We start from the raw sequence: 22623 nt of genomic DNA, 5'->3' as shown, positions 1-22623 counted from the left end.
AGGATGTGGCCCTTAGCAGGTATGGAGCTAATGTTTGTTGCATGACTGATGGTTAAACTCAGAAAAAAAGGGCTCATCGGAGCCGCAGACAGCGACTCTTCCTTTATGCTGGGCATAAAAGGAGGGGGATGGCATGGTTTCCACATAGGAAATCATAGCTAAGAGCCTACTAGAGAATCATCAAATTAATAAAGATAACTAATTTCTTTTTTTAAATGTTTGTTTGTTTGTTTATTTATTTATTTATTTATTTTGAGAGAGACACAGAGTGTGAGCGGGAGAAGGGCAGAGAGAAAGGGAGACACAGAATCCGAAGCAGGCTCCAGGCTCTGAGCCATCAGCACAGAGCCCGATGTGGGGCTCGAACTCACCAACCATGAGATCATGACCTGAGCCCAAGTCAGCTGCTCAACGGACTGAGCCCCCCAGACACCCCAACTAATTTCTTTAAAGTTTTAAAAGCTCTGTTTGACTACTATTTTTCCTGTATAAATCTAGGCTTTTTCCTTAAAGATTTTGACTACATGAGTTTTCAAGCACATGCACAGAAGTAGAGAGAACAGCGAATCTCCACAGACTCCACAGGTTCCACAGTGACCAAGACTGACACATTTGCCTCCTCTTGCCTGTGTGTTCTCCGTCTTGTGTTTTCTTTGCTACAGTATTTCGGAGCAAACCCTGGTCATTAGGCCACCCTGCCTCTCTTCAGTATATGCACTAAACAATATCAACAGTGGTTAAAAAGCAATCACTGGGTGGCGTCTGGGTGGCTCAGTCGTTTAAGCACCCAACTCTTGGTTTCGGCTTAAGTCATGATCTTGCGGTTTGTGTGTTCGAGCCCCGCGTCCAGCTCTGTGCTGATCAGCGCAGAGACTGCTTGGGATCCTCCCTCTCCTTCTCTCTCTGCCCTTCCCCTGCTTGCGTGCTCTCTCTCTCTCTCTCAAAATAAATAAATAAACTTAAACAAACAACAATCATTGGTGGGATTAAGAAGGATGTTAAGTTTAACCTAGAGACAGTAAATACGTGGTGGGGATAAATGGATATCTTTCCACCTAGATGTATCAGTGGTCACTTTCCTCAAGATAATATTTTTTCCAGCCTATAGGGGCAAGAGTGCCCAGGGAACTTATAAGATTTCCTCAAGTTGGACACCAAGATTTCCTGAGGAGCAGAGTACCCAGTGAACAGGAGAAGACCTCCTGAGGTTGGAGGAGGATAAGTGGATTTATTTAAATCCATCCCGTGAAAGCTGATGGGAGGAGCAAGGTCTCTGGATGTCGAGTAATATTTTGGTGCCGCTGGGAGTGGTTGCAAATCCCTGAAATGGCTCCGAGTGATGGACAAGACCAAAGGGCTCACAATTACTCCCTTGGGATGGCCAGTTAACACATGCTCTTGGTTTTTGTTTTTTTTGAAGTAAAATTTATTGAGGCATAGTTTACATACCATAAAATCTATCCCTCTTAGGTGTATGTGAACTTCGACAAACATATACAGTCATTGAACTATCACCATGATCATAGCACAGAATGTTTCCATCACCCCAAAAAGTTTCCTCATACCTTTTTTTTTCTTTTCAAAAAAAATTTTTTACAGTTTTTTAAAAATGTTTATTTATTCTTGAGGGAGTGAGCAGGGAAAGGGCAGAGAGAGAGGGAGACACAGAATCCGAAGCAGGCTCCAAGCCTGACGTGAGGCTCGAACTCACAAACTGCGAGATCATGACCTGAGCTGAAGTCGGATGCTTAACCGACTGAGCCACCCAAGCGTCCCTAAAAATTTTTTTTTCATGTTTATTTATTTTTGAGAGAGACAGCGAGAGACAGAGTCTGAGCAGGGGAGGGACCGAGAAAGAGGGAGACACAGAATCTGAAGCAGGCTCCAGGTTCTGAGCCTGATGCGGGGCTCAAACTCACAAACCAGGAGATCATGACCTGAGCTGAAGTCAGATGCTCAGCCGAGCCACCCAGGTGCCCCTCCTCATATCTTTCCATAGTCCATCTCTCAGCCTACTCCCAGCCCAAGGCAACAATCCCTTCTTTGTTTTCTGTCCCAATGTTTTGTCTTTTTCCAGAGTGTCCTATAAATGATATAATACAGTAAGCTGCCTTCTGTGTCTGGCACAGTACTTTTGAGATTCATTCACATTGTTGCTGCCTGGATCAGTGGTTTGCTCCTTTTTGTTGCTAAATACTAGTCCCATTGTGCCGGTGACCCCCAATCCGTTTATCCGCCAGATGATGGACATTTGGGCAGTTTCCACTCTTTGGTGATTATAAATGAAATTGCTGTAAGCATTACACAGGCTTTTTGTTTGGATATATGTCTTCATTTTTCCTGGGTAAATACCACAAGTGGGACTAGTGAGTCATGTGGTAACTGTATAATTTAACTTTATAAGAAAATATAAATGCTCCCCATCCTCCCCAGTATTTGGTATTGTTGTTTTTATTTTTTTAACCCATTCTAGTAGGTGTGTAATAATTATTACATTATGGTTTCAATTTGCATCTCCTTGATGACCAATATTCCAAAATTTTTTTAATGTTTATTTATTTTTGAGAGAGAGAGAGCTCGAGGGGGACAGAGGATTCGAAGCGGGCTCCATTCTGACAGCAGTGAGCCCAGTGTGGGGCTTGACCTCATGAAGAGTGAGATCTCGACAATTTGAGCTGAAGTTGGATGCTCAACCGACTGAGCCACCCAGGCTCCCCAAGATTCTGAAAAATTTTTTAATGTTTTATTTTATTTTTGAGAGAGAGAGAGAGAAACAGAGTGTGAGAGGGGGAGGGACAGAGAGAGAGGGAGACACAGAATCCAAAGCAGGCTCCAGGCTCTGAGCTGTCAGCACAGAGCCCAATGTGGGGCTCGAACTCATGAACTGTGAGATCATGACCTGAGCCAAAGTCAGTCGCTCAACCGACTGAGCCACCCAGGTGCCCACCCAGTCACTGCGGCCTGGACTGAGGTTGGGTGATTTGTAGAGTAGACTGGATTTTAATTATTTTTTTAATGCCAAATAAAGACACTATTCCTTTGTTATCTTCGAGGGATTAGAAAAGCCACAGAGCCTGCCCAGAATGTTATCCAGGGCAGGGAAAACCCACCTCTGGAGCAAGGACAGAGCTATCCTTCAGAGTCTGCTCCTTGGGTGACAGGGCAACATCCCTGTCCCCCTCCTCTCTGCCTCCATGCCTGTCCTACCCTGCTTTGTGCCACCCTTTCACTGGATAGATGGTCCACCCCTCATTTTTCACCTGTGGGATTCCTATTTAAGCTAAATGCCAGCTTTCTTTGAAGCACCTTAGGATTTCCAGAAGCTTCCAGACACAGCATGCAAGATGATATGGAAAACATGCTGCCTCTTTTGGTGCCAGAGTTGGATTTGCAGTTTTGGTTTTGTTCTTTAGCAGTTGTGTGAGTTGTCATTACTTTGGGCAAGTAATGTAATTGCTTTGAACTTCAGTTTCCCCTCCTGTAAAATGGGGATAATACTTACCTCAGAGGTAGGTTTTTCTTGTGTTAGAGGCATCATCATCATTGATAATATTAATTTGCCTCTATCAAAGGCTCACTCAGCTGAACCGTATTTACTTCTTTCCTCGTTTCTTTCCCAAGCCAATTGCTCATAAAGGGCAGGCCCCCGTGACTTAAGCTCCCAATGTCCCTGTCCTTGACACAGTGTTAGTAACTAATAGTCCCGCAACACATTTTGTTGAAAACAGATGGACCTCCAAGCATTCTCAGCGAAGGCAGGTGGCCAGAAAGGAGTTGTGGGACCTGGGGGACCCTCCCACTCTCATCAGGCCAGGGAGCTGCTTTTCTGGAGCCTGGGGCTTGTGGCTGGAAAAAAGCGGGGCTGTCTGGTGATGTGGGTTTGACAGGTCAAATAAAAGGGAACCAGGAAAGCAAATACCGAGGGGGGAAAAAAAAGGAATGGGGAGAATCGGGATTGACAAGGAAGAAACTCAAAGGAGAGGGCTGCCTGGGAAAGTACGGGCCCAGAGTTGCGTGGGACCAATGGTGAGGATGGGGGCAGGGAATGGGAGGCTGGGAGGGTTGCGGGCCCTGGCGGCCGAGTGGAAATGGGAGAGCTGGAACAGGGACAGCGCTCTGAAGCCGAAGGGAGGGCGCAGAGGTACGGGGTCCGGGGGAGCAGGACGCCTGGAGTGTGGGGCGACAGTGGATCCCAGGGGGGAGACTCCCGGCGCACGCAGCGGGCGGGGCGGGGCGCGGCAGGTGCGGGGGCGGAGCCACGCGAGGGCGGAGCCAAGTGGGGAGGAGCCTGGAGGGGGCGGGGCCGACGCCGGGCCCGCAGGCGGGGTGCGCCGCTCCTCTTCTGCGAGAGCAGCGGGGGCCGCGGAGCTGGAGCTGGAGCCGGAGCCCGGGCCGGGGCGGGAGTCGGGGCCGGGGCCGGGTCGGAGCGGGCTCCAGCGATATGGGGTCGGCCGACTCTAAGCTGAATTTCCGAAAGGCGGTGATCCAGCTCACCACCAAGACGCAGGTGCGACCGGGGCCCTGGCCTCCCCACCCACCTGCCGGGCTGGGGGCTGGGCAGGGCCGGGGGGCTGCGCGAACTTGGCTTGTCAGGAGATGGGGGACCGGCTGGCCTGCAGGGTGACGCTGAAGCCAGGGCCGGAGTGGGACCCTTGGCCTGTGGCCCAAGGCTTCATCCCCTAGCCCTAGTCCCTCACCCCCAGCCTCCTCTCCCGGGAATATCCCTCTATCCGCAGCCGCTGTTGCCACCTTAGGCTGACGTGTGCCTACTCCCAGAGCCGGCATCGCTGCTGTCCGCCACCTGTCCCGCCCCCTCCCCCCACCCCACCCCCGCTCCCGCCCCTCCAGCCTCGCGTCTCCAGCTTCCCCTCCTTCCCGCCCCCATCCACCCATCCACCTCCCTGCTCCCCTCCCTGCCCCTCGGTGCCCGAGGTTCCCAGACGCACAGACCCTGGCTGATTCAATGCAAACAAAGCCGGGCCGGCGCCTGCCGGGTCGGGGAAAACAGCTGGTGCGCGCTGGTAGCGGCCTCTCTGGGCCCAGGTCGATGTCCACAGCAAGGGAAGGCCCGGGTCTTCCTGAGAACGTGCAAAGAGTGGCGGGCAGCACTGCAGCCTAGCAAAGAGACCTGTTCCCAGGCCCATGAAGTCCGGTTTCCCAGCTGGGGATCACTGCTCCAGGGGGCTCCTCCTCTGAGGCCCAGCGGTGGGGATGGCTGTGTTTTCAGGTACCCTCTGTTCTCTGGGTCAGGGCTGACAACCCTCCAAGTTGTCTTTGACTGGCTGCTGTGGGGCCTGGGGATGTCTTTTAGCCTAGTCCATGCCTGCACGCTCCCCTGAATTCGCAAGTGGCACAGGGATCACCTCCTTGCCCCCAACATATAGGACCTGGCCCCAGCAAGGCTGCTTCTCTGCCTACCCCTTCTCTCCTTACCCCTTGAACCGGGCTGCCCTGGCTACAGAGATGCCCAGCCTTGATTCCGCAGATCCCCCACTTTCAAGGGAGTCAGGACTGCTGTCTGGGACTTTCCTCTTACCCTTACCCCCAAGGGCTCTCTCTTGCTCATGGCAGTTAGAGTGGGACTGAGGGAGCCATCTCACCACAGCCAGCTGGTCACAGCTCCGGAGGCTGGGCCTCTCGTCTTATACTCTCTCATTCCCACGAGAGTTAGGTCAGGTGCCTGGCAAATGCCCAGGGCCTCTGGAGAGTCCAGACCCAGCTAAGAGGCATTTGATGGAAACCAGATTTGCTTCTCAGCCACTTCCCTGATGGCTCCTGATTCATTCTAGCACTTGGCTTTTTGGGGATGGGGCTTCTAGGTCTATGGGTGGGAAGTGGGCCAGTCCCTCTGTGTGGGGCCACAGGGAGAGGAGGGAGGGAGGCAGACTCCCATGTTTACCTACCAGGGGAAGGAAACACCTTGTTGGAGGAACGAACTATGGGCTGTTGGCTCAGCAGGTAGGGTCCTTTGCCAGACCAGCAGGACTAGCTCGGCCAGGTCCCAAAGGATCTGGGTAGATTAGATTCCTACCTGCGCTGGCCCTCTCCCCAAAATACAGTGTGCCCATGGCTTTCCCGGCCCTGTTATGGAGCTGGCTGCGATGCTACTGTCCCGTTTCCCAGCTGAGGACAGTGAGTTGGCTTGGGTCAAGACTGGAGCCGGAGACCAGGTTGGGTCTCCCTCCAGAGACCAGTAGGGCCCTGCAGGTGGGAAGGGACCTGGGGTGGCCTGAGGGAGAGACCCTGAAGCCTCCGGTCCTGCAGAGTAACTTGGCTTGGGCAGCTGGGGAGTGAAGACCAGATCCCAGTTGGTTGTTCCAGAACTTGCCACTCAGAATCCCCAAGGAGACTCAGGCCGGTGGTCCACAGGGTGTCCTCTAGTCTCAGATCCTTAGAGGCTGTGCTGTGAACACAGATGTTTGTTCTGGGCCACAGACAAACCGACCCAGCACCTTTTCCTGTGGCGTGGACGTGAGCCACCACTGCTGGGCCTTCCCTGTCTTCCTGCACTGCATCCTGTTTTCTTCCTGCCCTGGGCTAGGCCCGACCCTGGTCCTGAGGCTTAGCAGTTTGGGTTGTGTTTCCTGAACCTTCCCTAGGATGGGTGGGGCGCTAGAAGGAGGACCTTTCTGGACCCGGAACCCTCCCGTAGATCCTGCCTTTTTGGAGATTCTCTCTGTAGGCCAGGTGAAACCTGGTGGGTCCATGTTTACGTGTGTGCACATATATGTGCGTGTGAATCTGTGGTGACACGGTCCTCCAGGACAGGTCACCCTTAGCAGACTAGAGCACTTGTGGTCCTTCCTTCCCTCTCACCCCCAGCAAGTTGAAAAGATGTAGCTGGGCCCCTAAGCTGGTGGGGGGGGTCTGGCCTGAGCAGATGTTGGCAAAACCGGGCTAAGAATATCTGGTTTCCCACCAGGGTAGTTCAGTTCCTATGCCCTGGCAGCAAGAGCGTTCCTACCTCCAGCAAAAATACTCTTTTCAAAAAAGACTGGCTTGGACTCTAGAAGCTTCCGCGAGTTGTGTGGAGCCCAGCTCAGGTAACTGGGACCAGAGCTAAGCTGTGTTTCTCCCCTCAGAAGCCTGAGAGGCTCCAGTGACCCTGGCCAATACCCATAGCATCAGGCCAGCCTGGGGTAGCCAGGTGATGGTGACCGAGCTGAAGCCAGGTGATGGTGACCGAGCCGCAATGGGAGCCAGAGAGCTGGGACTCTCTTCTGCTTCTTGGTTGGACTAGCCTGGGGCCTCCTAAGTTTCCTTCTAAGTCTCTCTCCTCATTTTGAATTCAGTCCCTAGGTGATACTTGCCTGATGAACTGGGCCAGAGGTCAAGTCCACTGGTGCTCAGATGAGTTTCTGCCCCTTTAAGGGGGTAGTAACCACCTGGGTGGTGGGGAAAGTGTCAGAGATGGGGGCTTCCCAGAGGTGCTCCCAGGTTTTCTAGGATGTCCTTCCCCACCCCAATCCTGGTCACCCACACTGTGTGTGTGTGTGGGGGGGGGGTTGTGGCATCCTGTGACTCCAGTGACTGTCAGAGGGCTGTCCTGGCTGAGGGCAGGAGGGCCAGCAAACCCCAGCCCCAGGGCCCCTCCTTTGGCCTTTGTCCTTCTCCCCAGCTAACTTGCTCTACCAGTTCTGAGACTGAGCAGGCCCTGGTACCAGGCCTGGCCTGAGGGCCATGGCCATGTGCTGTCCCCCAAGTGCTCTCCTGTAACTTGGAAGGTGGGGGGCGCTGCTTGGGGAGTGGGCCAGGGTACACGTGGACCTTGGTGAGGCTTTCTACCCCACCCGGAGCTTGGACAGCCCCACTGGTGCTCAGCCCTGCCCAGGGACTAGATTGAAGCGATCTCTAGGACTAATGATGGCCTTTCCCTGAACAAATATTGGCTGAACATCTGCCATATGCCCCAAGTGCAGGGTCAAGGAAACAGGGCTGGTTGGCTAATGGGGCCTTGAGGCAGGTGCATTGAGACCCTGGAGTCAGGGCCTATGATGAGTGACTGAGGGTGGGGAGCAGGGTTCCAAGGTGGAAGCAATCCTGTCTGGATCTAGAGCTCTGGGAGAATTCTTGGAAGAAGGGGATTCAGAGGACGGAGTTATTTTTAAATGAGATATATACATATATTTTTTGATGGTAAGAGTAATGCACACTGTGTGTGGATTTGTGTGGTAGCAGGGCATTTATCAGCGCTTTCAGAGAAGGGAGAAGGCTGGGTTGATGGAGCAACCAGGGTCTCTTGTGGGAGCTGCTGTTCAGAGGGTGCCTCGGACACCTTGGCCCTCAGCAGACGAACATTCAAAAGGAAAAAGTAGTGATACGTGCGCTTGCCAAAAAATATCAGTTAAAAAATAAAAACCACCCAGAGAGTTAATCTCTGTGAACATTCTGTCATTTTCTTCTAGGCTTTTATTGCTGTATAATTTAGCAAAGATTGTGACCACCTTGCAGTTAGTTTTTACCTTATCTTTTCCACACAGTGTTGTACCTTGAGTGTTTTTCATTCATTAACACTCCTTGGGAACACGGTTCTGGTGGTTTGCATAATAACCTGTTATATGGAAGTGTCTTAACTTTTTGAGTGTTCCCTGATTGTTGGCTAGTTAGGTCGATTCCAACTTCTCACTATTATCAACCATAGCACGTCAGTGAGCATCCTTATACGTGCACCTGTCTGATCATTTCTTTAGGGTTTCTAGAAGTGGAATTGATGATTCAAATTGGTGCCCTCTGTGAACTGCCTATGTGATTCAAAATGCACAACTGTGTTTAAGGTGTGTCACTTCCCTAGGACCGGTGGGACTTTGGAATGTGCTAGAAGGGTGGGCATGCGGGGAAGAGGGGACAGTCCGAGCAAAGGCAAAGAGAAGTTGTGACAGGATTGTGTCATAGGGATAGTACATACTGGTGTGTGTGCGCCGTGTACAATATGTGTGTGTGTGCATACGTGTGTAGATACGTGTGCACACATGTGTGCACGCATGTAGGTATGTTAGGTCAGATCTTGGCTGACTGTCTGGCCCAGGTCTGGACTCAGTCCTGCAGGCAGTGGGGAGCCCTAAAGGTCTCTGTGGAGGGAACAGTGCCTTCGGTGCTGTGCTTTGAACATGGGTTGGGGGCAGTGTGGAGGCAGGATCGAGGAGATAAATTTGGAGGTGGGGCCCTGGCAAGAGTGGACTGAGCTGCGGTGCTGGCGGTGAGTGCTGAGAGGAGCAGGGGCAGTCAGAGAGCCATGAGGGTTGACTCCTTTAGACTTGGGTGCGCCGGGAGAGGGTGAAGCCGGGGCCGAGGGGAGACGGTGAGGCTGGGCTTAGGCGAAATGATCATCCATCGATCATCCATCGTCTTGCCTTCTTCCTTGGGGAGGGGCATGACCTGGGTCTGGTCCCCGGGCACTTGACCTAGCAGCTTGGCCTGGGGAGGTCCCCAGGTGGGGAGGCCCTGCCAGAGGAGGACGGTGAGTTTCCCTGTCCCTCGGGGACTGAGTTAGGCTTTGGCTGCCGAACTCAGTGCCCGGCTGACCTCTGACATCCGCACCAAGTGTCTCCAGCCTGCCTGTGCCAGCCCGGGCTCGTGATGGCTGCAGCATGGCCCCCACATGGGAGGGCTCCTGGGCACCAGCAGGGATGGCACAAGGGGACCGTGGCTTCCTTGCTGGGGCTCCCTTGGCTACAGACTGGTCAAACTGTGGGCCTGTCGGCAAGGGATAGTGTAATCACTGTGGACACACCGGGTCCCCCCACAGCCTGTGGAAGCCACCGATGATGCCTTTTGGGACCAGTTCTGGGCGGACACGGCCACCTCGGTGCAGGATGTCTTTGCCCTGGTGCCAGCGGCAGAGATCCGGGCTGTGCGGGAGGAGTCACCCTCCAACCTGGCCACTCTGTGCTACAAGGTGAGTGCAAGGTACCCCGTCCCTCGCTGCCACTCCCTGCTGGGCCATTTCCCACCCTCCCAGGGGGGCGCGGAAGCTGGCCCAGCCCTGGGGACCGACAGAGCAGGTCCCCGTGGCATCCCGCCTGCCCAGGTCTGGGCAGTCTCGAGGTGGCACCCACCTGGACCCGCTGGCTGGGCTCTGGCAGGGAAGTGATCCTGGCACCCACTCCCTGTGAGGGCTTCCTCCGGCCCCCACCTTGCTGAGCACCTTCCCACACATCCGCTTATTCAGCTCATCCTGTGTGGTGGACGCTGTTACTGTCACCATTTTACAGATGACGAGACAGATTCAGACAGGTGGTCACTTAGCAAGGTCTCAGCCAGTGAGCGGCGGGCTGGGCTCTCCAGTGAGGCTGCTCTCTGGGCCACTTCCCGTCCCCCTGGGCTGACTGAGCCAGTCTGCCTCTACCCCTCCAAAGCCTGGAGTGACCCCACGTGTCAGAGCCCCACTCCCCACCCTTCTAGTGTACCCCTCTGCGTGTCCCCACAGGCCGTGGAGAAGCTGGTGCAGGGAGCGGAGAGCGGCTGCCATTCGGAGAAGGAGAAGCAGATCGTTCTGAACTGCAGCCGGCTTCTCACCCGTGTGCTGCCCTACATCTTTGAGGACCCTGACTGGAGGGGCTTCTTCTGGTCCACAGTGCCCGGGGCAGGGCGAGGAGGGGTCTGTGGGCCTGGCTGTGGGGCTGGGTGGGAGGTGATGGGGAGACAGGGAGAGAACCCATTTGGGGTTGGTCATATTCCTCCAAATCTCTTGTGGCGTTTGGGAAGTACGCGAGTAGGCGAGTAGGGGGTGCTACTGAGGAGGGGGCTTCTCCCACGGGGGTCTCTGCCCCTGCAGCTGGGCAGATGTGGGGCAGGGCAGCTGGGCACTTGCCCTCCCTGGCTGCCCCCTCCCGGGCCGAGGGCAGGACCCCAGTGATTCCCAGCAGGCCTGAGGCTCTAGAGTTTTCGGGACCTGGCCTGGCTCCTCCCAGTCAGTGGGGAGGGTTTTTCCTCCCAGGGTCCCAGCCCTGCTCCTGCTCTGGCCCCCTCTGCCTAAGGAGGTTTGAGGTGATTGGGAATCTACTTCCTTTCTCTTCTGCCTCTACCTTCATCCCACTGCCCATGGGTGCCTGCCTGGGCCCAGATCCCAGCCGCCTTCTGGGGCCACCTGTCCTTGGCCAGCGACCACTGAGGGGGCCTATATGTTATGTCCCTAGCAGGGAGAGGACGACGACGAGAATGCCCGGCCCTTGGCTGAGTCCTTGCTTCTGGCCATCGCTGACCTTCTCTTCTGCCCAGATTTCACTGTCCAGAGCCACCGCAGGAGCACTGTGGTGAGAGCCCCCCAGTCTTCCACCCCCCAGACCGGGGAAGGCTCTGGTCCTGGGTTGGGGCTGGTTGAAGTTCCCTGGGGCGGGGCGCTGTGAGGGCAGGGGCTGCTCTGGGAGAGCCGGGCAGGTCTGGGAAGGGCTGGTGGCTGGTACAGCTGGAGAGGAGCCAGCTGGTGCCTGGCCCTGCCCCCTGTATCCGGGAGGCTGGCACAGGCACCCATTGTCCTCGCCTAGGCAGTGGGTGGGGGGTGTGGGGCTTGGACGGAGGAGGTCTGGCCCTCTCACTTCCTGGGGGCCCATGGACTCGACCTTGAGTGTTCTCTGCCCCCCACCCCCACTCACCTCCAGGTGCACCCAATTCCGTTCCCTTCCCGCCCCCCCCCCCCTCCCTGCCTCAAGCTGGACCGAGGAAGTAAAAGAACCAGAGGAGAAAAATGAGCTTTCAAGAACATTAATTTCTTCCCTTGTGCATTATCACCTGGGGCATTTTGAGGATCTGTCTTTAGGATAATATGAGGGTCTCTGCCCCCAGGGATGACAATGGGGGGTCTTGATCACTCACTCCCAGCCTGATCACTCTCTGACCGTGTCCCCAGGACTCGGCAGAGGATGTCCACTCCCTGGACAGCTGTGAATACATCTGGGAGGCTGGCGTGGGCTTTGCTCACTCTCCCCAGCCCAACTACATTCATGACGTGAACCGGTGAGCTTTGGTTGGACCCTGAGCCCACAGTGTGGCTGGACCCCAGGCCTTCCCCCCACTCCCCGGCTCAGAGAGGGAACCACGCATGGGGTCTTTCAAGGAGACCCTGTCCACTTGGGACCCAACATCAATCTGATAGACGTAAAGTGGGGTCATTGCTTTTCATGGACTTGAGCTGGGGCCGGGCATGCCCTCCTACAGGAGAATTGCCATCCTCAGGTACTGAACCCCCTGCCGTAACCCCCCCTCCCTAAGGATGGAGCTATTGAAACTGCTGCTGACATGCTTCTCTGAGGCCATGTACCTGCCCCCAGCTCCGGACAGTGGCAGTACCAACCCGTGGGTGCAGTTCTTTTGTTCCACGGAGAACAGGTGAGGGGCCCCTGGCCTTTCTTTCCATTCTGGTTCCAGGCAGCTGGGAGCGGAGGCTGCTCTCCAGCCCCGAGTCTTAGTTGAGGGGAGGTGCTGCCCCCTGGTGGTGATGGCTTGTAATGTACCGGCCACACGTTGTGCTCTCAAAAGTCCAATGTCCCAACTGTGTGTGGGGGGGGGAGGTTGGGGTAGGGGAATGGTGCCTGGGTCCTCCATCTAGAGCTGTGCTGTCCCGTAGAAATATAACGCCAACCGCATATGCAAGTCGAACATTTCCAGTAATGACAGTAAAAGAATAAAAAAGAAACAGGTGGACTTAATTCTAATTTTTCATTTAACCGAATATATCCGAAATACTACTACCATTGAGCATGTAACCAGTGTGCAGAATTATTGAGAGGTTTTACATTCCCTTCATGCTAAGTTTTCAAAATCCGCCGTGTAGTTTATACTTACATCTGGATTCAGACCAGCCACGTTGTAAACTCTACATGTGGCTTGTATCCAGCAGTGCCACTGAAGAGTGGCTGGGGAGAAGGCATTGTGAAATACCCCAAAGGATGGGGAAGCCTGGCCCACATGGGGGCGTCCCTGGGCTCTGGGGGCACATGGTGGGACTTAGCAGCTACACATGCTGTGCAGAGCTGTGCCCAGGTTGGTGCAGGCAGCTCAGGAGGCTCCCTGAGGGGAAGCCCCCCACCCTGTGGGACCCCAGCCCGTTTTTTGAAGTCCCAAGGGAGGGTATCTGCCTCTCAAAGACCTGAGGGTCATTGTCAAGCCTGTAGATGGTGCAGTGCCAAGAATGGACCCGGATGTAAACTGTGGGCTTTGATGATGTGTCCACGTAGGTTCGGTGTGGCAAAGAGCCGCTCTGGCGTGGGCTAATGGTAGTGCGGGAGGCTGTGCGTGTGTGGGTGCAGGGGGTACAGGGGAATCTCTGTTCCTTCCTTGTGATTTTTGCTGTGAACCTAAAACTGCTCTAAAAATAGTCTTACATTTAAAAAAAAATAGGCTTTAGCCCTTGGGAGAAAAATCTAAGGGGTATCGACACGATTTCCCATATAACTGGCCATCCCACTCTTGGTACTAAATTCCTCTGCGCTTGGCCCAGCCTGGCCTGGGTTCTGGATGCAGGCAAGGACAAGGCGGGGTGTCTCTCTTAACTCAGGAGGGGATCAGCCTGGTTCTGTAATCTGGCTCCCAGCCTAGGGCGAGCGCCGGAACACTTGTGGAACGAGGGGGTGGCCTGGCTGACCCTCCTGCGTGGCCACCTGGGAGGCGGACGAGGGCTGGTCTCGTGGTCTCCACAGCCTTGCCCCTCCTCTGCCGCAGACACGCCCTGCCCCTGTTTACTTCCCTCCTCAACACCGTGTGTGCCTATGACCCTGTGGGCTACGGGATCCCCTACAACCACCTGCTCTTCTCCGACTACCGGGAACCCCTGGTGGAGGAGGCTGCCCAGGTGCTCATTGTCACCTTGGACCATGACAGTGCCACCAGCGCCAGCCCCACCGTGGACGGCACCACGACAGGCACTGCCATGGATGACGCGGACGTAAGGATGGGAGTGGGGGGAGGGCAGCTGGCCCTGCCGGGCTCGGGGCACTCCCTTTAGCAGAGCCGGGCAAGGCATACCAGGTGGGCACCTCGTGGTGAGCCTGGGGATGACTGAGGGAGCCCTGGGGTAGGGGCAAGGGGTGAGGCCACCCGCTTATCCCAGGCTCCACTCTTGGCAGCCTCCAGGACCTGAGAACCTGTTTGTGAACTACCTGTCCCGCATCCATCGTGAAGAGGTGAGTCGAACACTCCTCTCGCTCCAGTGGATTCTCAGTGCCCCCCCCCCACAACGGTTACGGCCTTGCAGGGGGGTGAGGGGTTGGAGACGAGATGGGGTAGGGGGAGTCCTGACCCCTCCAGGAAGGAACCAGGGTCCCTGTGGACCTGGCCACCCCTGGTGAAACTGTGATGGCAGGACTTCGAGGGTTTTGAGATGCAGAAAAGGGCTGATGGCCTCAACTGGATAAGGACAACTGGGCAGGCTTCCAGGAGGAGGTGGCTCTGAGGTCAGGTTTTGGTCAGGGGAACGAAAGTGGCCTTAGAGGCCGGGCGGACCTGAGTTCTTGTGTCCTGGGACCTTGGGGGAGGTTCTTGTGTTCCCAGAGCGCTGGCTTCCGTGGCTGTAACACGGAAACGGTAACTGCCCCCTTGCCTTGTTGAGAGGATTTCTTGCAGCAGGTGCTGAGTGAGTGACTGCTCTTTGAGAATAGTAGAGTGTGCCTCCGGTGTGACAGGGCGATGGGGAGGGGTGGGGGCATAGCATCGGTTAACACAGAGTGGGTGTGGGGGGTCACTAAGAGCAGCCTCGCTCGGGGACAGGGGAGCCTGTGGTCTGGGGGAGGGGCAGGAGTTCCCTCCGGACCTGCCCTGGACTCAGCTTCCTGAGGGGCCTGCATCGGGACAGCTACTGATGACAGAACCTGGGCCTTTCAGGCTCTAGAGGTGGGACCAGGCTCCGGGGGAATGAGGAGGCGTTTGTGGGGAAGCCGCAGCCACAGAGGGCTGGACTGGACAGGTCCCCGCTGTCCCCCACTCAGGACTTTCAGTTCATCCTCAAGGGCATAGCCCGGCTACTCTCCAACCCTCTGCTCCAGACCTATTTGCCCAACTCCACCAAGAAGATCCAGTTCCATCAGGAGCTGCTGGTCCTCTTCTGGAAGCTCTGTGACTTCAATAAGGTGGGCTGGCCTCGGGGACCTGGCCTGGCGGGCAGCGGTCTCCCCTGAGATGGGGAGCGGCCACTCTGGATAGCCCAGGGTTGGGGACGGTGTCTGGGGACACTCCCAGGATGGGGAGGGGGTGGGGCAGAGCCGTCTCCCCCCTGACCCTCCCCACCTGTCCCCCCCCCCCCCGCCAGAAATTCCTCTTCTTTGTGCTGAAGAGCAGTGATGTGCTGGACATCCTGGTCCCCACCCTCTATTTCCTCAATGATGCCCGAGCGGATCAGTGTAAGGCTGGGGGCGGGCATGAGATCCCGGGGGGGGGGGGCTTCCTTGTAGAGGGGGTGGGTCGGGCCGGTCTGTGCTGCCCCCCCGGAGCTCAGGCTTGGGGCTCTGACCTCCCAGAAGGGACTTCTTCCTGGGCTTCTGAGATGGGTCTCTGCCCCGGGCTCCCTTCCTCCCCCCTGCACCCTGTGTGGTGACTTACTCTCATTACCGCCTGCCGCAGCTCGGGTGGGCCTGATGCACATCGGAGTCTTCATCCTGTTGCTTCTGAGCGGCGAGCGGAACTTTGGGGTGCGGCTCAACAAGCCCTACTCAGTGCGCGTGCCCATGGACATCCCGGTCTTTACCGGTACTCACGCAGACCTGCTCATTGTGGTGAGGGACCTCCCTCAGCCAGGGCCTGGGGACGGGGGGGGGGGGGGAATGTCCTTTTGGCCCAGTCTGGAGGTGGAGGGGACCCCACGGCCACCCCTCTGCCTCCTCGTACAGGTATTCCACAAGATCATCACCAGCGGTCACCAGCGGCTGCAACCCCTCTTCGATTGCCTGCTCACCATCGTGGTCAACGGTAGGGGGGGCTGGGAGCCCGCCTTCCCAGTGCTCACCACCAGGTGGCGCCAGGCCACGGGCTGACCGGCCGCGCCTCCCTGGCTCAAACCCCTCCCTTCCAATAGCAGTATGATGGTAGCTTCCTTTACACTGGTCAATTTTCTAGTAGCCACATTAAAAACAACAACAACAACAACAACAACAACAACAACAACAAAACAGAATACCGTCATCTCAACATATAATTATACCCCATGCAAATTATTAGGATATACATTTCTTAATTTTAAAATTTACTTATTTATATAAAAGTTTTAAAATGTTTATTTTGAGAGAGAGAGAGAGAGAGAGAGACAGAGCGTGAGCAGGGGAATGGGCAGACAGAGAGGGAGACACAGAATCCAAAGCAGGCACCAGGCCCTGAGCTGGCAGCACAAAGCCTGATACGGCACTTGAACCCAACAAACTTGGGATCATGACCCGAGCTGAAGTCAGACATTTAACCAACTGAGCCACCCAAGCGCCCCTTAAATTTATTTATTTTGAGAGAGAGAGAGAGAGGAAAAAAAAAACAAAAACGAACGAGCAGGGGAGGGGCAGAGAGAGGAGGATAGAGAGAATCTGGAGCAGGCTTCGTGCTTTCAGCAATCTCACAAACCGTGAGATCATGACCTGAGCCGAACTAAAAAATCAGAGCCACGCAGGCGCCCCCCCAAATTATTGGGATATTTTATATTCTTTTCACATCCAGTCTCCAAAATCTTGTGTATTTCACATGTGCAGCACATCTCGGTTAGAAGTAGCTTTGTTTCAAGTGTTTAAATGGCCACAAACAGCTTGTGGTGACTGTGCTGGACAGCACGGATTTGGACAGTGTGGTCTCAGGGCGCCAGGATGTGCCCCGGCCTCCCGCAAGGACTGCAGACCCCTGTGTCCCAGGGGAGGGGCTCAGGCTGGCTGGCGTGCCGGGCCCAGGAAGCAGGGTGGCTGTGGGCTGAGGTAGGATGACTTATGTGCAGCTGACTTTTGGAGAGGACGTCTTGGGAGGGAGTGGATTGGACTCCAGAGTTGATGGGCCGGAGCTGGGCCCTGGAGGCCCCTAGGTGCACCCTGAGCTCTGGGGCCAGAACCGCACCTTCCCTTACTGGTTCACTCCCCGGCTCTGTCTCACACATTTTAACTGAGCACTGTCTAAGTGTAGCTGCTTCTGAGAAATGCATTTGTGAACGAGAAAGCCACCATCCCTGCCCCAGCCTGGTGAGGGAGAAAGACACGAGACAAAGAAGCTCACAGATCGATATATGGCTTCATGCCACGCACAGCGCTTTATCTCTGACTCCCCCTCACACGCCCTGCAAAAAATAAGTTTCTAATTATGTGTGGAGTATCCGTTTCATATTTCAGAAAGACTCACGGATCCTGAGTTTGTATCCCTGCTCAATCATTTTATAACGGGGAACTTTGGGCAAGTTTACAAACCTCTCCGAGTTAACGGGGAACTTTGGGCAAGTTTACAACCTCTCCGAGTCTGTATAAAATGGGATGGTTTCATCTGTGTCCGGACCCGCCTCCCCCCGCCCCCACTGCCACCTTTCAGAGGTGTGGCGAGGAGTGGGCGAGAGGCCGTGTATGAGTGGCTCTGTGAACAGTAGGGCTGTCCCCCTGGAGTCCTGTAGAAGGCGTGGCCAGTGTGGCCTTGGCCTCTGAGGACTCGTTCTTCCTGGCTTTGTGGGGGGCTTTACAGGCAAGGGGCAGGCAGGGGTTTGAAGCAGGGGTTTGAAGTCCTGTTCAGGCTGGGGGTGTGCAGGGAGGGCTGGCGGGGGCCCCAGGAGTGAGCCGGCTCCTCCCCTGCAGTGTCCCCCTACCTCAAGAGCCTGTCCATGGTAGCTGCCAATAAGCTCCTGCACCTGCTGGAGGCCTTCTCCACCACCTGGTTCCTCTTCTCTGCTGCCCAGAACCACCACCTGGTCTTCTTCTCCTGGAGGCCTTCAACAAACATCATCCAGTACCAGTTTGATGGTGAGGCAGCAGCCCGAGCCCTGGCCTGGATGGGAATCAGGGCGGGCGGTGCGCAAGGACACCTTCCCGTCTAAGGAGGACACAGCTCCCTGTCCCGCTGCCCCCAGTCCATGCAACATGCATTTATTAAGCACCTGCTGTATACCAAGCTCAGTGCTGGGTGGAGGGGATACGGTGGAGAGCAAAGCAGAATGCTTCCTCCCCTATGGAGCTCCCAGCTGGGATGGAGGCACGGAGGGAGGCTTCAAGTGGACGGTCACCCAAACAAACAGGTCACCTTAAATCTGATGAAAGGGAAGTTCGGAGTGGCGCCGGCCCTGTGAATGTTGTAAATGCCAGGCTGCCTGCTGTAAATTCGGGCCTGGCCACTTGTTAGCTCTGTGACTGTGGGCACATAGCCTCTCTGAGCTTTAGTTTCTTTGGCTATAAGACAGTCATAACGATAGTACTAAGAGTCCTTATCTCTGAGGGTGTTGGGAAGAATAAATAATACCCCACAAGAAGCATTTAGCAGAGTGTCTGGCGACTTCAATATTAGTGGTTATTATTGTTTCCAAAAGGAATATTTGCACTGATCGTGAGGGGGAATGGGGTGGGGGGGGGTAGAAAAGCATCGTGTGGGGTGGCACCATATGCAAAGGCCCTGGGGTGAGATGCTGAACTGAAAGAACAGTGTGGTGAGAGGCAGGACTAGAGAGCTGGATGGGGCATTGAAGGCCCAGAGCCAGGGGGATTCAGTGTGGGCAGCAGAGCACAGGCCCAGGCCATACTGTCCTTATTGTCCTTCCTTCCTGGTGACCTGGCTTAGGGACGTGGTCAAAATATTGAACAGCTGGCTTGGTGTGGACACTGACACACTGGGCCTGCCCCACTTTGCCAGTGTTACCCTTTAGTGTGCTGGGCCGTGAGGGGGTCTGGAAGGGACTGGGGAGGGGCACGGGGGAGCTCATCCCAGAAGCTCTTCTCCAACAATGTGACATCTCGGTATAGCCACTGCCACCCCCACTGCCGGGTGCCAGTCCTTCTGCAGCTCCGTCTCTTGGGCGCCCTGTACCCTCTCCTACCTCTGGGGTCAGACGCCCTCCTGTCCTCCAGACTCCCCCTCCCAGAAACCTGCCCGGCTGGAGGGGGAGGCGAGGGGGCCTCCCCGAGGTGAGGCGTGCTCCCTCTCTACAGGAAACTCCAACCTGGTCTACGCCATCATCCGAAAGCGCAGCGTCTTCCACCAGCTGGCCAACCTGCCCACCGACCCGCCTGCCATCCACAAGGCCTTGCAACGGCGCCGACGGACGGCCGAGCCCTTGTCCCGAACTGGCTCACAAGAGGGCGCCTCCATGGAGGGCTCCCGCCCTGCCGCCCCCGCCGAGCCCGGCACTCTCAAGACCAGCCTGGTGGCCACCCCAGGTCTGGCCCTGGCGGGTGCCTGCGTGGTTGGGGGACAGACAGGGTCTCTGGGATGTCATGCAATCTCTGGCAAAGGGCATGGCCTGATTTGGGAAGCCGAGGGTACGGGAATGGACGCAGGGGTGGGGGTGAGGATATTGGGAAGCGGAGGAGGACTAGCTTGGTTGGGGGGGCGGGACTGCGCCTCAGAACTGGGTGTGCGGGGGTCAGGCATGGCATCGCTAAAGTGGGGGAAAGAGGGGGCCTCGCGGGGCCCAGCGCAGATGCTTCCTCAGAGGGGCCCCACAGCAGGTGTCCTCACACCCACCTGCCCCCACCCCCAGGCATCGACAAGCTGACGGAGAAGTCCCAGGTGTCAGAGGATGGCACCTTGCGATCCCTGGAGCCCACGTCCCAGCAGAGCTCGGCGGATGGCAGTCCCACTGCAGAGGTGGGTGACGGGGACTCCCACAGTGGGGTGAGGTTGGACTTCCCTTTCTCCCAGCCTCTGCGGTGGGGGCCGGGCCAGGTGCTCTGGGATTACCTGCAACAGAGGGCAGAAACCCAGTGCCCAGGGCATCTGGGGACTGGGGGTGCTTTCACAGACCTCTCCCTTGTTTACTGGTCCCAGGCTTAAGCCCTTGGCCTTCAGACTCCTCATCCATCAATCTTATCTGAGCTGAGCTGGCCTTTACCCGACCAGCCCAGTCAGCCCCTAGCCTGAAACCTGTCATCAGGCTGGGCTGGGTCGGGCAGGGCCTGAAGCCCAGGGCAAAGGATACTGGGCTGGGCTGTCCCCACTGTTCGGAGTGAGCCCCCCGCCAAGGAGGCCAGTGTCATTGCCTCCTAGATTCCAGGCTATGGGAGGGCCTGGAAGAAGGGCTTTCCCTGTCCTCTGCCCCATGCCTGCTCCCTGTACCCCTCACTCCTGTCCCTTCCCTGGGTGCAGGAGCCCGGCCAGGCATGGCGGGAGCAGCGGCGACTGTCCAGCGCGTCAGCCAGTGGGCAGTGGAGCCCAACATCGGAGTGGGTGAGGGTTTGGGCAGGTGGCTCTGAGGTGGGGGCGGGGCGGGGGCTCTTGGCCCTACGAACAGCTCAGTGAAGGCTCGGAGGGGAATGTGTCCAAATCCTAGAACGAGCCTGGGAGCCAGGCTCCAGATCACTCCTTCCGGCTGGGTGACCTTGGACTCTCTGGCTGGGTCGCTTCCTCTGTCTACATTGTTCCGGGATATGCTGCAGGGTTGAACTCCAGTTGCCCACAGCGCTGGCTTCCTTACTAAGCTTTCCTTTCCAGCTTCCTTCCCCAGTTCACTTGTCCACTCCCTTGTGTGTGTCCTGTGATCACTACTAATTGTGCTTCAGTGGGCATAAACGTCCTACTTGGTCATGTCATTGTGAGGATCCGAGGGGACAGCTTTTGGCACGTAGTTTGTGCTCGATGACAGGCCACAGCTCTTGCCATGAGTAACCGTCAGTGTTCATGGGCCCTGCCCTGGGCCAGGCCCTTGTTGTGGTGAGCGGGGACCCTTTCTGCCCCGGGGAGCCCGTGCTTCTGGGTCAGGGGTCAGGCCTAGCCCCTCGCCGGTGGGGGCTGCTCTCCCAGCCCCAGGAACCCCCGTCCCTCCCCCAGGTTCTCTCGTGGAAGTCCAAGCTGCCACTGCAGACGATCATGAGGCTGCTTCAGGTGCTGGTTCCCCAGGTGGAGAAGATCTGCATTGACAAGTAAGGCCTGGGGAGGGGGTGGGGGGCAGCAGGTGGGCCCGGGCGGGGCTGGGTGTGACCGGGAGCATGGGTCCCGTGCTCCCCTCGACTTTCAGGGTGGGTTTCCCCATGTGGGCACGTTGGAAACCATCCCCTCGTCCTGGCAGGGGCCTGACGGACGAGTCAGAGATCCTGAGGTTCCTGCAGCACGGCACCCTGGTGGGGCTGCTGCCCGTGCCCCACCCCATCCTCATCCGCAAGTACCAGGCCAATTCGGGCACGGCCATGTGGTTCCGCACCTACATGTGGGGCGTCATCTACCTGAGGTGGGTCTGCCCGGCGGGGACTCAGCGGGGGCCTCCGCTCTGGGTCCCGGCATGGCAGTAGGCTTAATGTCGAGCCGGTCAACCAGGAGGGTCTCGTCTAGTCGAGGGTGGGCTCCCACTGCCTAGGTGGGACAGCAGGTGGAAGGGGTTTGGGCTGTACCACGTCCTAGCTCCTCCCCAGTCTTTCCTGCAAGGCCTCCCAGCACCACCCCCCCCCCCCCCCCCCCGTGACGTGACAGCCGACTCCCTCCGCAGGAATGTGGACCCACCTGTCTGGTACGACACGGATGTGAAGCTGTTTGAGATCCAGCGGGTGTGAGGCTGGGACCGGGGGAGGGTGGGGGCCCTGGCCCCTTGATGCTCCCCTGACTCCGTGTTCTGGGCTTTAAATGACCACAGTCAGAGCCGGGGCTGACAGAGTGGCTGAGTCCTGGGGGGCAGGCTCTAAAGGCCCCTTGTAGCTGGGATGGTGGGGACAGGCTGCCCTCCCCCTCCCCAGAGGGGCATCTGGGTGGCTGTGGACTCACAGAAGCCTCCTGTCTCCAGGGCTTCAGGCCCTGGCCAGAGCCCCCGCCTCACTCTGGCTCCCCCTCAAGACCCCTTTTCTGTGCTACCCACCCCCAGGGGCCACGGTGCCCTAAGGGGCTGCCCTACAGGGAGCTGTGAGCTGTCCCTTAAGGCACCTGGCAGGGACAGGGGAGCCTTTCCAAGCCTCCTAACCTGGAACCACCTGGTCCAGGACCAGGCTTGCTGCTGGGGCCCAAAGGAGGAAGGACAGTGTCCGGGTCACTTGAGGAGGAGACCAGGGCTACTAGACTGCAGAAGCCAGACTGGGGGACCATCCTGCATTTTAGGGGTTTGCAGGGGGTGTTGAGGTCTCCTGCATATTTCTCTCTGTCAATGGATGTAGCCTGACTCTCTTATCCAGTAGGGCAGAGAAGGTGGGGAGGGAACCATTCGATCCTCTGCCCACCCGCTGCCTGATGACTGGGGGCGGAGGGGGCAGGATGCCACCCCTCCACCCTCCCAGCTCTGGCCTCTGGGTCTCCCTCACCCTATTTGTGTCAGTACAATCTTTGCTGTGTACAATCGGCCTCTTTACACAATAAACCGTCCTCTCCATGTCCTGGCTCTTTGTGCTTGGAGGGGAGGGGCTCGGGCCGTGGCTCTCGTCTTCAGGGGAGCTGGGGACTCTGTCTCCCAAAGTCAGTCCCCAGAGGGCCCTCAGCATATGCCTGGGAACCAGCATTTATCATTTTCTCGGGTGGGGAAATGGAGGCTTGCATCCTCTCACCCAGGATGCGCCCCCCTGGGCTCTG

The 22623-nt window shown here is 56.8% G+C and overlaps 1 protein-coding gene across 3 annotated transcripts; it reads left to right on the top strand.

The window, feature by feature from the left end:
- Positions 1 to 4389: 4389 nt before the first annotated feature.
- HID1 (HID1 domain containing) lies at positions 4390 to 22426 on the top strand. Of its 3 annotated transcripts, none has more exons than XM_030296537.1 (19): positions 4390 to 4507; positions 9746 to 9895; positions 10427 to 10597; positions 11139 to 11252; positions 11846 to 11952; positions 12208 to 12324; positions 13657 to 13879; positions 14061 to 14117; positions 14919 to 15059; positions 15239 to 15329; positions 15550 to 15701; positions 15816 to 15894; positions 17730 to 17894; positions 19071 to 19298; positions 19622 to 19728; positions 20227 to 20307; positions 20908 to 20999; positions 21146 to 21304; positions 21560 to 22426. In XM_030296537.1, the coding sequence occupies exons 1-19, from the start codon at positions 4442 to 4444 to the stop codon at positions 21621 to 21623; spliced, it is 2364 nt and encodes a 787-aa protein (XP_030152397.1). In that variant the 5' UTR covers positions 4390 to 4441; the 3' UTR covers positions 21624 to 22426. The 3 variants fall into 3 exon arrangements, with proteins under 3 accessions (XP_030152397.1, XP_030152396.1, XP_030152395.1); XM_030296536.1 differs by having other exon boundaries at positions 11136 to 11249; XM_030296535.1 differs by having other exon boundaries at positions 11136 to 11252.
- Positions 22427 to 22623: the final 197 nt, after the last annotated feature.

Source organism: Lynx canadensis, chromosome E1, assembly GCF_007474595.2.
Source record: "Lynx canadensis isolate LIC74 chromosome E1, mLynCan4.pri.v2, whole genome shotgun sequence".
Lineage (NCBI taxonomy): Eukaryota > Metazoa > Chordata > Mammalia > Carnivora > Felidae > Lynx > Lynx canadensis.
This window is presented reverse-complemented; position numbering and strand designations above follow the sequence as displayed.

Bases quoted from the DNA above. Each gene is read 5' to 3' on its own strand.
- HID1 (XM_030296535.1), top strand. From the start codon at position 4,442: ATGGGGTCGGCCGACTCTAAGCTGAATTTCCGAAAGGCGGTGATCCAG. The intron at 10,598-11,135 runs GTCTGTGGGCCT...TTATGTCCCTAG, and splicing joins CCGGGGCAGGGCGAGGAGGG to CAGGGAGAGGACGACGACGA. The intron at 17,895-19,070 runs GTGAGGCAGCAG...CCCTCTCTACAG, and splicing joins CATCCAGTACCAGTTTGATG to GAAACTCCAACCTGGTCTAC.